This window comes from Bufo gargarizans, chromosome 3, assembly GCF_014858855.1.
Source record: "Bufo gargarizans isolate SCDJY-AF-19 chromosome 3, ASM1485885v1, whole genome shotgun sequence".
Taxonomy (NCBI): domain Eukaryota; kingdom Metazoa; phylum Chordata; class Amphibia; order Anura; family Bufonidae; genus Bufo; species Bufo gargarizans.
In genome coordinates this window covers 342890442-342904835 of record NC_058082.1, presented here as the reverse complement: position 1 = coordinate 342904835, position 14394 = coordinate 342890442, and the positions used below count along the sequence as shown (strand labels likewise).

Genomic DNA, 14394 nt, shown 5'->3' with positions numbered 1-14394 from the left:
AGCCAGAACCACAGGGCACAAAACACATGCATTTTTACTGCTGACTGATGTGGTCTCATCACTTTAATGAGTTTTACCTGTGTTTGCTGCTTAACCTGCGGCACTTGGAGGTAAAATCTGAGGTTTCAGATCACCCAAACAGAAAAAACGGCACTACAGGGGCTACAAACAAAGCGGGTGCACAGAGCCTGTACCTCATGGAGGCCATGTGGACTGGACTATATAGAGATGAATGGTTATGAGCTTCTGTACAGGCGTTAGGCCCCTTCATTCCAGCAGGCAGTGGGGTCTTAGAACCTGAATGCATTTTCATTTGCTGGTACAACCACAACTCCCATCCAGATATCCCACCATATTCATGTGACCCCCTCCTCAATATGAAATATCACACCCCGGGCCGTCCTAGGACAATACCCTCACCGTATCATCCTCATGCAGTTCAATGAGACGTGACCTCTGCCTGCGGCCCATGTGCAGGATCTTCTTCCAGGTGTAATAATATTCGACGCACTGCGACACCGTCTTTGTCTTTATCTAGAAAACAACGGCAACGCGGCTTCATTAAGATCTTGTTTTATCTGTCCATGCATGGAGGTCACACAGGCTCACCAGTACGTGCTATAATTATAAATGTCTGCTACTAAATCACAGAAATGTAATAAAATGTGTATCTCCAGAAGGCCAGTTTCACAGATACAGCAGGGTGGTCCTGTCGGGAACAGCCTGGTGGATCCTTCACTGCCATATTGCCACCTGGCCCCATTAACTATAATGGGGTCCAGCGGAGATCTAGCCAAAACCCAGCAAATATGCAGAGAATCGGCTGGGCAAAATGGTTTGTGTCTGGCCGATTCCCAGTATACCATGTCGGAACAGCCTGCCGGCAGTGTGAAACGGGGCTGACGGGTGTGCAAATGCTCATACAAAACCAGTCGCATAAGAATAATTGGGATAGCCAGGACCGCATGGTAGTAAAAACCCCAAGCATATCCACCGGCCCCTCCTAAGGAAGTTGCCATAGATGTTGGCAATATACGTGGGGTTCGTTGTCATTGATACTTATTTCGGGTAGAGTTATGGTGGCCCTATTCACTTTATGACCATGCTGCTAATTATATTTAGTGTTAGGAGTCATTTCCTGATATCATTTTCTGTGCGGCCAGAAGTAGCAGCATAATGCCGTCATCCGAGGATCGTGTGTACTCCCTTTCCTTAAAGGGCATCTGTCAGCAAGTTTGTACCTACAACCATGGCTGACCTGTTACATGTGCGATTGGCCGCCGAAGGCATCTGTGTTGGTCCCATGTTCATTTGTGCCCGCAGTGCTGAGAAAGATGATGTTTTACTATATGCAAATGAGCCTCTAGGAGCAATGGGGGCGTTACCATTACTCCTAGAGGCTCCGCCCTCTCTACAACTGCCGCACCGTCTGCACTTTGACAGGGTCAGAGATTGAAACCATTATCACACTTCACCCTGTCAGCTGCAGGCGCGGCAGCTGGAGAGAAAGCAGAGCCTCTAGGTGTAATGGTAACGCCCCCATTGCTCCTAGAGCCTCATTTGCATATATGAAAACATCATCTTTCTCAGCAATGCGGGCACATATGAACATGGGACCAACGACAGATGCCTTCAGCTGCCAAGCTGCACATGTAACAGCTCAGCCAGGTGTCATAGGTACAAATCTGCTGACAGATGCCCTTTAAACAGTGCTCCTTGTAGATGCCACAAGTCCCGTCTTGTGAGGTCAGCCATGGAGCAGTCTGCTATAGACAAGCTATAACGTTTCCATCAGTTGCTGCTGTCTGTCCTACGTGACATCAGAACATTTGTTCTTGGCTTGTGTCGGGAGGAAATGAGACTGATGGCCATCTCTGCCCCGGGGGTGAACCCAACACTTATCACAGCACTTTCTCCTTGTGACGGTCGGGCGAGGAGCTGTCGTCTCTCCATACATGCTTTGGTATCTAATGTCCTATCATCGTCGTGCACTCTGCACATACCGCCAACCGTCTGTTTCTATTCTACAGTATACCGCAACCATTTTATGTTTTAAATTATGATTTAAGAATAATAATAATTTCTGACATGAAATGTTCATGAAACTGTATATAAGTGATTCTCCCCCCCCTTCCCCAAACTCTGGATTATCAGTATTTCTGGCCGATCACATATCATATGCTGCATTAAAGGGGTTGTCATAAAAAAATCTACAGGAATGGTCTTAAAATAATAAAAGAACGTATATTCACCTACCCTCTTATCCCCCTGGACCGGCTTTGTTTGTTTGGCTGCAGCAATGTCGCGCCCATATACCTCTCCATACCACTGCAGCCAATCACTGTGCCGTATACCGCTGAGGCCAGTGATGGCTGCAGCAGTGTTTGGGATGTCATTGCTGCAGCCAATAAGATGACGTCATGGATGCAGCATCGGGGAGGATTGGAGGCAGGTGCAGTTGGCGAGTACGTGTCCTTTTATTATTTTATGACTATTCCTGCCTGTCAGAGGTTGTATTTATTTTTTATCTCAGACAACCCCTTTAATGGATTTTTACCATATTCTCTACTGTCCATATGACAACAGGAGGAATTTACCATCTTCTGGACATGGAATAAATCCTTATTGCAGGTGTTTATTGCTTTGTTAAAACTCTTCTTCTCGTTGGTGGTCCAGTAATCGGATCCTGGAAAAAGGAATATAAATAGAGTTTCAGTTGGAGGCTGGAAAAACGGTAGCGACATCCCTCTACCACCCGATGACTTTGGGGGGAAGGGGGATTGGTTGGTGTCAGATTGGAAAACATGCACATGTTTTTTTTGGACTTGACAGGTGAAACATATAAATAATGTGTTTTAAGCAGTCTAAAGACACCTTAACGTCCTTGCCTGCAAGCATGCTGGGAGTTGTAGTTAGCAGCAGCCTGAGAGCCACAGATCAGAGGCTACTCCTGCATCCTCTCTCTGCTTTGGTAATGGAGATATCTGGCAGCTACACACCCCTCCTCCCTCCATAGACGGAATGTGTTCTTCTGAGCCAACCATATATATTAGGGTCCATTCACGCGACCGTAAGCCGTCCGTGCCCGTACTGCAAACCGCGGTTCAGCAATATACAGGCACCAGCCCTGTGCACTCCGTATCCTGGATGCGGACCCATTCCCTTAAATGGGTCCGCAATATACGGAGCAGTGTGGAGTGGAGGCACTACGCAGCGCTTCCAGTGGGATTTCAGTCGACGGCAAAAGAAATGGTTCTATTTTTTAGCAGTGCGGAATGAATCGTGTGGATCACAAACCCATTCAAGTGAATGGTTCCGCATCCACAAACGGGGGCCACAATGCCGGTGCCCATGCATAGTCACAGGGCGCACATGTTCGTGTGCATGAGCTGGATAACTTTTGTTAGTTATTTTATGTCTATGGCCGGCTGACATAGGTGGTAGGCACTATTTTTTTCTATCCAACAGCCCTAAAGTTGAAAACATGCATGGCTACATCTTGCATCCAGAGCATTTTTGGTTATATACACAGTATATACAGTCAAGTCCCCCCATTATTCTGACCCCCTCCTACTCTCAACATCAGCAGTGTGTAGCAGTGAGTATATAAGGTGTTCTGAGCTGGCTTGGTGGGTATATGAGGTGTTCTGAGCTGGCTCGGTGGGTATATAAGGTGTGCTAAGATGGCTCGGTGGGTATATAAGGTGAGCTGAGCTGGCTCGGTGGGTATATAAGGTGAGCTGAGCTGGCTCGGTGGGTATATAAGGTGTGCTATAGGTTGTCTGCACACATATCCTACTGTCATGGGTAATAGGGGATATTTATCAGAGTTGCAAAAAGGGTTGATAATTGGCTTTCGGGCCAAGGGCGGACGTATTTCGGACACTGAGCAGTGTGAACAGGTCACATGCTTCTGGAGTGAAAGTGTACGGGGAGTGGACAAATTGCACCATTGTAAATAAGTGACATGAAAACTTCGGAGCACCACGTGCCACTGATGTGAGAGGTGAACGTCGGCTACGAAGGTGCATGAGGGTGGACTGATGCTACAGTGGAGCAGCTCACCGCCAGAATGAACCAGGGGGCACCAGACATGTGTCTAAGACAACCATTCAGAGAACCCAACTGCATATGGGGCTCCGGAGCAGACGGACGGACACTGCACCTCTGCTAACGAAGCTGCATCAGCGGAAAAGGCTTCAATTTACATGTCTGTGTCCGAACTGGACCTCCACTGATTGGTAAAGGGTTGTCTTCTCCGATGAGTGACATTTTCTACTTCATCAGGACGTTGGCATGTCAGGTGAGAAACATCAGAGAACAGACACCCTGCAGCCATTGCTGGAAGAACACAAGCTGGTGACGGATGGGATTTTCCAGCAAGACAATGAGACATGTCACACGGCTAGAAATGTCCGGCATTGGTCGGAAGAGCATGACCAAGACTTCAGATACTACCCTGGCCCCTAATTCCCCAGACTTGAACAGAATTAAGCATCTGTGGGACCACCTCGAATGGTCGTGTTTGCTCTATTGATCCCCCTCCAGCAGCTGTGGGATGCAGTCAGCATGGCTCCAGATACCTGGGACAACCTACCAGGACCTTACGGAGTCACTCCCAGCCCGTCTAGCCGCTGTCCGTGCTACACACAGCGGTTACTCTGGATATTAGCTGGTGGTCAGAATAATGGGACTCGACCATGTAGTACATAAACTCTAGTACTTCATATGACATCTGCAGAACTTTCACCAGTCTCTAGGCACTGGAAACCATAAACAAGTTGCTGATGATGGATCTATTATTTTTATTGTATGTGTCTGTTTAGTACTTTCAGCATATAATGTTTCCATATTGTGAACGGGCTGTGGGTCTGATAGCCAGCACTTCACCACATTAATAACGCCTGTTATTAACAGTAACATGACCAATGTAATAAATACTGTACATTCAATATTCATAGTCATCAAATACTGCGTTAATGACCTTGACTTGGATGTAATGTACAACCTATGGTTAAAAAATAAAAATAAAAAAATCCATAATATAATTTGTCGGTAGCAGTGGCCTGCTTGTTGGTGGTTTCCATATTTGTAGATACCAAAGAGTAAAAAAAAACATGAGTGAAAGCCCATTTTTGCAGAGTCTGGAATGGCGTTGTTTCCTTCTGTGTTCTTCCATCCAATATAGTGTATGATAAAGCACTAATGACTATCTCCATCGAGATAGTCTTCTGTTACCTCCTTTGTGCGAATGGATCTACTGTCGCACAGATAATGAGAGGTCTTATTGTGGAGGGTCGTATCACGCAGGATCAGTAAGACCTGGTCACAGGGTGATAAGTAAGTAATACGTAGATTGTGCTCCTCGGTGTCAGTGTGCGGTCAGGGTGAGGCTCTGCACATAGTCCGAGCTGGTTTCGCTCTAGCATTGTTCTTCATGTCATTTTGACATATATTTTGTAAAAAAAAAAAATTTATGGATACTAACTCATTTTTATGGAGGAGAGCAAACCGATGCCAAAATCCAGGATGCACTTTCAGTCCAAATCCAAAAAATGCAATGTGTGGCTTTGTTGTGGTTTGTAATAACTAAACCTGCTTCAAAAGCTGATGTGAACGGATAGAATTGTCTGTAGTATAGAAAAACATAGCTGCGGTTTTGTGTCCAGTCATAGAAACTGAAAAAACTAACAACAAAAAAAAACGGATCTGGTACTGAAAACAATAAAAGTCAATGGGTGGCAGATCAGTTTTTTTAGGCTCCTAAAAAAAAAAAAAAAAAAAAAATCTGCCACTCATTGACTTTCAGTGTATTTAGTGATTGATCCGTTTTTTCCGTTTTGATTTCACACAACCGCATCCTAACGGAAAGGGTGAATCCTGATGTGCAAGATCAAAACTGATCCGTTTAATTCCGGTATTGAGATCTGCTGCCGGATCTCAAAACCGGATTTAAAAAAGCAAGTGTTAAAGTAGCCTTACTTACTCCCCCGTAGCCTGCATCTCCTCCGGTCCTGCGCACTGGATGATGTTCGTCCATATTCTGGTGTCCAGCTTGTTTTCGTCATGTGCGCTGCTTCAGCATCACTGCTGAAACCAGTCATTGGCTGCACCAGCGCAGGCGAAAATGTCTCTCGGAAAAAAAAAACAAGCTGGAGACCAGAAGATGGATGAGCGGGAGCCAGCGCGCCGGACTGGAACGACAGAGAGCAGATAAGTGTGAATCTTTAAAAAGGTGATGCAGGCTACAGGGCGCAAGTAAGAAAAATCTGAAAATTGCCTATTGATTAAATCAGGATTTTATTTTACACATTTTTTGTTGTAATTTTAGTTTTACATTTTCCACATCACTATATTTAGAACAAAATATCTAAAATCATGCAGTTATAGCACTGGCCACTAGTCCTAAAAATAAGTTGAGACTTCCGGTTCTTTACAGGTAACTTTTTAGTAGCCATTGCATTATCAGTACAGGCAGAATTACAATGACAGATATCACCTCTGTATAGATAACACAGGATCCACTGTGATACCTCCCTCCTGACCTCTGCACAGGTCACAGAGCACGCTTAGAAAACTCCACCATAGAAGTCAATGAGGTCCGTCCTCTCTATTGTGTCAACGCCCCATGTGGCTGCGCTACAAAGAACAGGATAGGAAGTCTTGACGTGTTTTAAGCCTAGTGGCCAGTGTGAGAATTGCATGATTTTAGGATTATTTTTTAAATACAGATAATGACATAAAATGTAAAAAAAATAAGTCACCAAAAATTCTAAATAAAATGTTTAACATAAAAACTTGATTCAAACAATAGGTCATTTTCATGTTCCTCTTAAAAGGTACACTACCATGAAGGTACTTCCATCCATACTTGTCTACTCTGTGATGAGAATGTTTACCAGCATCTTTTTGGCTGTTCAGTTCTGACGACTTAGTGAAAATAAATTTAGGTGTTGGGCGTCTCAGGCTCTGCTTGAGTTAAACATTTTAATATGATTTATGTACCATAATTATTATATATTTTTTTTAAATAAAATGTTACACTTGGATGCAAAATTGCATGAAGGAGCTGATTAGTGTAAAATATTGTGTGACATTGACACAAGGTGGCAGGTTTCAGAAAATACAGTATGATTATGTAATAAAACTTTTAACCTTTATTTCAGGTACTATTTCTATACTGTAGGTCATTAACCACCTCAGCCCCCCTAGCTTAAACCCCCTTAATGACCAGACCACTTTTTACAATTCTGCACTACACTACTTTCACGGTTTATTGCTCGGTCATACAACTTACCACCCAAATGAATTTTACCTCCTTTTCTTCTCACTAATAGAGCTTTCATTTGGTGGTATTTAATTGCTGCTGACATTTTTACTTTTTTTGATATTAATCAAAATTGACCGAAATTTTTGCAAAAAAACTCATTTTTCATTTTCTGTTGTAAAAATTTTCAATTAAAACTACATTTCTATATACATTTTTCTCTAAATTTATTGTTCTACAGGTCTTTGATAAAAAAAAAATGCAATAAGTGTATATTTATTGGTTTGGGTAAAAGTTATAGCGTTTACAAACTATGGTGCAAAAATGTGAATTTACGCACTTTGACTTTCTGACACCTGTCATGTTTCCTGAGGTTCTACAATGCCCAGACAGTAGAAACACACCACAAATGATCCCATTTCGGAAAGTAGACACCCTAAGGTATTCGCTGATGGGCATAGTGAGTTCATGGAAGTTTTTATTTTTTGTCACAAGTTAGCAGAAAATGATTATTATTATTATTATTTTTTTTTCTTACAAAGTCTCATATTCCACTAACTTGTGACAATTTTTTTTATTTTTTTTACATGTACTCACCATACCCCTCATGGAATACCTTGGGGTGTTTTCTTTCCAAAATGGGGTCACTTGTGGGGTATTTATACTGCCCGGGCATTTTAGGGGCCCTAAAGCGTGAGAAGTAGTTTGGAATCCAAATGCGTAAAAATGCCCTGTGAAATCCTGAAAGTACTCATTGGAATCGCTGTACTCAGGAGAAGTAGGGCAATGTATTTTGGGGTGTATTTTTACATATACCCATGCTGGGTGAGAGAAATATCTCTGTAAATTGACAACTTTGTATACATTTTTTTTTTTTTTAAGTTGTCATTTACAGAGATATTTCTCACACACAGTATGGGTATATGTAGAAATACACCCCAAAACACATTGCCCTACTTCTCCTGAGTACGGCGATACCACATGTGTGACACCTTTTTGCAGCCTAGGTGCGCAAAGGGGCCCAAATTCCAATGAGTACCTTTTAGGAGGGCATTTTTAGGCATTTGGATTCCAGACTTCTCACACTTTAGGGCCCCTAAAATGCCTGGGCAGTATAAATACCCCACATGTGACCCCATTTTGGAAAGAAGACACCCCAAGGTATTCCGTGAGGGGCATGGCGAGTTCCTAGAATATATTTTTTTTGGCACAAGTTAGCGGAAAATGATTTTGTAAGAGAAAAAAAGCCAAAAACAAACATTTTCCGCTAACTTGTGCCAAAAAAAAAATAATATTCTAGGAACTTGCCATGCCCCTCACGGAATACCTTGGGGTGTCTTCTTTCCAAAATGGGGTCAATTATGGGGTATTTATACTGCCCTGGCATTTTAGGGGCCCTAAAGCGTGAGAAGAAGTCTGGAATATAAATGACTAAAAATGTTTACGCATTTGAATTCCGTGAGGGGTATGGTGAGTTCATGTGAGATTTTATTTTTTGTCACAAGTTTGTGGAATATGAGACTTTGTAAGAAAAAAAACCCAAAAAATAATTTCGGCAAACTTGTGCCAAAAAAATAATTTCCGCTAACTTGTGCCGCCAAAAAATAAAAATAAATATATCTTCTATGAACTCGCCATGCCCCTCAAAAGTGATCTTTATAGCGTCGCAGCGATTTTACGGTGTTTTTGCAGTGATCAGAAAAAATAAAATTCTGTCACTGCGGTGGGGCGGACTGACCCAAGTGTGCGCACAAGATCAGGCCTGATCGGGCGAACATTGAGTTTTTTGTAGAGCCTATAGAACATGTCCTATTCTTGTCCGCAATTGCGGAAAAGAAAAGGTATTTTCTATATAGTTCTGGCAATGTGCGGATCCGCAAAATGCGGAAAGCACATTGCCAGTGTCCGTGTTTTGCAGATCCGCGGTGTCTGTGTTTTGCGGTGAACCGCAAAACACATACGGACGTCTGAATGGAGCCTTACAGGGGGGTGATCAGGGGTTAATAAGTGACAGGGGGGGGGGGGTGTAGTGTAGTGTGGTGCTACTTATTACAGAGCTACCTGTGTCCTCTGGTGGTCGATCCACGCAAAAGGGACCACCAGAGGACCAGGTAGCAGGTATATCAGACGCTGTTAACAAAACAGCGTCTGATATACCTTTCAGGGGTTAAAAAAATTGCGTCTACAGCCTGCCAGCGAATGATTGGTTTACCTTCGGTTCCTGTGAACACGCGCTCCTGTGTGCGCGCGTTCACAGGAAATCTCGCCTCTCGCGAGAGGACGCATCGGCGCGTCCAGGAGGAACAACAGGGCCTCTGCCAGGACGCAATCCTGCGTGCGGCGGTCCTGAGAAGGTTAAAGGTCATAGTCAGCAGATCTTGTACCTATGACACCTGGCTGAGCTGTTACATGTGCAGCTTGGCAGCTGAAGGCATCTGTGTTGGTCCCATGTTCATATGTGCCCGCAGTGCTGAGAAAAATGAAGTTTCATCATATGCAAATGAGCCTCTAGGAGCAACGGGGGCATTTCTATTACACCTTAGGGGCTCTGCTCTCTCTGCACTTTGATTGACAGGACCAGGCAGCGTAAACATCATCACACCTTCCTGGCCCTGTCAATCAAGGTGGAGAGGGCACGGCAGTTGCAGAGAGAGCAGAGCCTCTATGTGTAACGGTAACGCCCCCGTTGCTCCTAGAGGCTCATTTGCATATATTAAAGCTTCATTTTTCTCAGCAATGCGGGCACATATGAACATGGGACCAACACAGATGCTTCAGCTGCCAAGCTGCACATGTAACAGGTCAGCCAGTGTCATAGGTACAAATCTGCTGCCAGATGGACTTTAATTGTTAAAAATGTGTCCATAAATTCCTGCAGCTAAATGAACGATCCATACAAAACTGAAAGAGTTATGTTTAGTGCAGGGGCTGGAGGGGGTGGAGCATGACTCATGGATTCTCTTTTTAATCTTTTATGCTCCACCCCCTCAAAAATAACACAGTGTACCATTGATGCTTGGAGAATTCCACACAGTGTGTCCTGGAAACACTGCTGTTAAGTGCAATACATAATGTATATATATAAAATGCAAACACTATGCCTGAGCAGCAGCACAACACTAATATAAATGGATCTTACTGTACAGGGAGACTTGGTGAGATCATTATATGGCAGCTATGACTTGCACATAGAAGGCTTGATTGTGGCTTTCTATCACTATTATATCAGACAGCCAGTGCCATTCTGACTGACCTCAAACGTATGACTAAACAATCACATTTCAACCACGCAGCTGCCACCGAACACCACAAGTAACCTTCAAAGTCAGCATTTCCAGAGGAATATCACGTAAGAACCACAGAAAAGCAGAAGGCAAGTAAATGGGTTTTTAGATAGTCCTGGCAAACTAGTGACGCACCCCCATTCCTGAATCTTCCACACTTGGGTTTCATAAATTTGTGTGGTTTCGGGAAACTGTATGCAAAGCACCCAGGAAATGCCTACAATGCCAACTCTGGGGTAAATACTGTATGTAAAAACACCCACCGATCTTTACAAATGCTTGCGTTCAAGGACTGTTGGCAACTATGAAATCAATCTCACATACTTAAAGGGGCTCTCCGGGAATTAAGAAAATGAAGATACTTAAATACTACTTTATTATAAATGTATTCCCAAATACCTTTCATTAGTTATAATGGCTCGTTTTGGCTGAGGAGCAATCATTAGGAGATATAAAATGGCTGCCATCCTATTAGTGCACACAAAACCTGTCCTGATCACACAGCAGGACAAGTTACTTCACAACACTGAGCTAAAGAGCTGCCTCATCCTCCTCTCTGCTCTACTTGTCAAGGATTATGGTTCTGAATACAGATGATAAGAACTTCAGCTGAATCTCTGTAGGAATGGAGTTAACGAGGAGACATGAAGTACAGAGAGGACGGACAGGACAGACTGTGGTAATGGAGACTGCATACAAGAGCTGCAACTCATCAGCCACATCTTCACCTCCTCATGAACTCCATTCCTACAGAGATTCAGCTGAAGATCTTATTATCTATATTCAGGATCATAATCCCTGACAAGCAGAGCAGAGAGGATGAGGCAGCTCTTTAGCTCAGTGTTGTGAAGTAACTTGTCCTCCTGTGTGATTAAGACGGGTTTTGTGTGTACTAATAGGACAAGACGAACTAATGAATGGAATGTGGGAATATATTTATATTTAAGTAATATTTGAGTATTTTCAGTAATTTTATTATCCCAATTCCCGAAGAACCCCTTTAAAGGGGTCGTCTTGTGAAACATATTCTACATTAGATCTGAATACTTTTCTAATTGCATTCAATTCAAATTTTAGTATAGCCACTGAGTTATGTATTTATAACATGTATTTGCATAGCGCCATCTGCTGCTAATTTCTCTGTCCCCCTCAGTAGCATAGCTAAGGTGGTCGCACATGCTCAATCCCATCCTTCAAATGCCACCTGCTTTATCTTATGTTAGAAGCTGTGACAAGGAGACAGCTACAGAAGAAAGGACAAGCCCCCTGAGCTGTGATGGGTAGAGAGCTGCAGCGGAAAGGACATGGCCCCTGAGAAAGGACACAACCCTGAGCTGAGATAGAGAGAGATGCTGCGGAAATGACATTCCCTCTGAGAAAAGATACACCTCTTGAGCTGTGATAGGGAAAAATCTTCAGAAGAAAGGAAACCCCCCTGAGCTGCAGCAGAAAGCCCTCACCCCCATGAGACAGAACACAATCCTTGAGAAAGGACATACCCCCTGAGCTCCCAATCAGAAGAGAATCGAGCAAAGCAATTGGAGCAATAAATGTGGAGATATCTGGATCCATGTAAGGTACAGGGCTGGTTCTAGCTTTGTTAGAAAGAGAGTCTCATCTACTATATGATTTCTGATATTCACATTTTCCATCAATCACAGGATAACCCCTCTGATAGAGTTGGGTTGGCCCACTAGAACAGCAGAGGCTGCTCCGCTGGGTCCAGGCTCCTGCACAATAATGGTCTCTAAAGGTCCTGCAGAAGACAACCCTATTTGGAGGGGAGTCACAAATAACCTATTATCTATTGAAGAGATGTCCTGTGTATACAAGGATACAACAGCAAACATTACATGAATCTAATAAATAGTGGGCATGCACATCTTCTGTACAGATGGCAGTTGGGCCCTAAGAGTCATCTAGGAACCCTGGGGTGACACTGCACATGGGTATTAAATTCTCCCATTTATTTCTTGTATTTATGATCTCTAATCAGGGTAAAATGTCAGAAACCTGAAACTTACCGATATCTGATCGGCACAACTAATGTATTCAATGTATACATTAGATGCCCTATTTTTCTGCTTCTCCTCATCAACATTCCCCATTAAAGGGAACCGGTCATCAACTTTATGCTGATCTCACTGAGGGCAGCATAAAGTAGTGACAGAAATGCTGATGTCAGCGGTGTGTCACTCAGGAGCTAAAAGTAAGTGGTTGCCGAGAACCGGCATCATAATCATTGCAGCCCAGGCCTGGAAAAGAGTCACATCTAGCTGAGAAGAGTCCTGGTTATACATAATCTCCTGCTCTCTCGCCCATCTGCTGATGATTGGCAGTTCTCTCCTAGAGACAAAGGGAGAAAAATAGGTAGAAGACAGTCAGTCATCAGCAGGTGGCAGGAGAGCAGGAATCCATGAATGACCATGACTCTTCTCAGGTGGCCGTGACTCTTTTCCAGGCCCAGTCTGCAATGATTGTGATGTTGGTTCTCGGCAACCGCTTACTTTTAACTTATAAATGACAGACCGCTGAAATCCACTCACCTGTCTCTACTTTATTCTGCCGTTAGTATGGGCAGCATAGAGTTGATGACAGGTTCCCTTTAACAAGAGGCATAGTACTGACCAGTTATCAATGTATTCATATTTTTCTAGGAGGAATAACAAAGGAACTAGCCAAGATAGGGTTCTAAGGAAAGATGCTTCAGAGTTGCTAGAGTATTTGGTCTGCATCCAGGTAACATCTTTTCAAATGCCCTTTTACACTTTACTCATCTCCTGTATCTCAGATGAGGCAAAAAGCTTCATACAAAATATAAGAAGTCACAGGAATAACACCCCTTATAATCTAATCCCAAATAATTTCCAAAATTATTATATATATATATATATATATATATATATATATATATATATATATATAGCCTCTAGCTATGAGAATCAGTTTGTGGCCGGACGTGTCAGCCACACAGCCTATTGGACAGTGTTACCTGCATAGTGGTAACTTGCCAGTGGATGGGTTTTCAGCCTTGGTGCATTTCTTAAAAGCAGCATCTCCAATGCAGTCTGTAATTTAGAATAAAATAACAGCAATTATACAAAACTATACCAAATCTCTATATAAACAAAAGGGGTTATTTCAGATTAGAACAAAATCTGAGCTGAAATACCAGGCACTGCCCCTGGACAAGAGTGGCGCTGTTTCTGGATAAAAACATAACTTTTTTTCATTTATAATTTATACAACCCCTTCAAGGGCATTTTTCATATGTACAACTCTGCTGACTTTTCCTTTCTATGTGCATCCTGAGCAGTAATGCACACTACAGCTTAAAGAGAACGCATCACTAATTAAAACCGGAGAGAGATTTTTTTCCTGATCTAGTTATATTTTCTAATTGTACATTTTTTTTTTTTCCATTTAATTTTCCTGTAAAGCATTCCAAGATATGCTTTACAGCAGCCACATGGACCATAGACACAATAGTCGGGAGATGTTCAATGATATTATGGGAAAGCGTAGTGGGCATGCTCTGTGACCTGTGCAGAGATCACTGTACAGGGAGGGGGAGTATATAAGCTGTGATATCACTTATTGTGAAAGGTGGATCCTGTATTAGCTATATATTGGCACTGATTATGTGTGATGATAATGAGATGACTGCCGAGATGTGATCTCAACAGAACAGCTCAGTGATCAGAGTGAAAACTCTAAGATTTGAGGATTAATTGTTAATATAAATAGTGACAGAAATTTTTAAAAATCATCTGATTATAAGGGCAGCCATCCTGCCTGTGTTGTTGTTAAAAGCTTTCCGAGATATGCTTTACCGCAGCCACA

The 14394-nt window shown here is 42.9% G+C and overlaps 1 protein-coding gene across 1 annotated transcript in view; it reads right to left on the bottom strand.

The window, feature by feature from the left end:
- Positions 1 to 14394, bottom strand: part of TRERF1 (transcriptional regulating factor 1) — a 133140-nt gene that overhangs the window by 15182 nt on the left and 103564 nt on the right. The window contains exons 12-14 of the mRNA XM_044287589.1: positions 13544 to 13619; positions 2598 to 2686; positions 421 to 534 (exon numbers count right to left, since the gene is read on the bottom strand). Of these exons, the coding sequence (XP_044143524.1) occupies positions 421 to 534; positions 2598 to 2686; positions 13544 to 13619 (279 nt within the window). The remainder of the gene's footprint in view (positions 1 to 420; positions 535 to 2597; positions 2687 to 13543; positions 13620 to 14394) is intronic.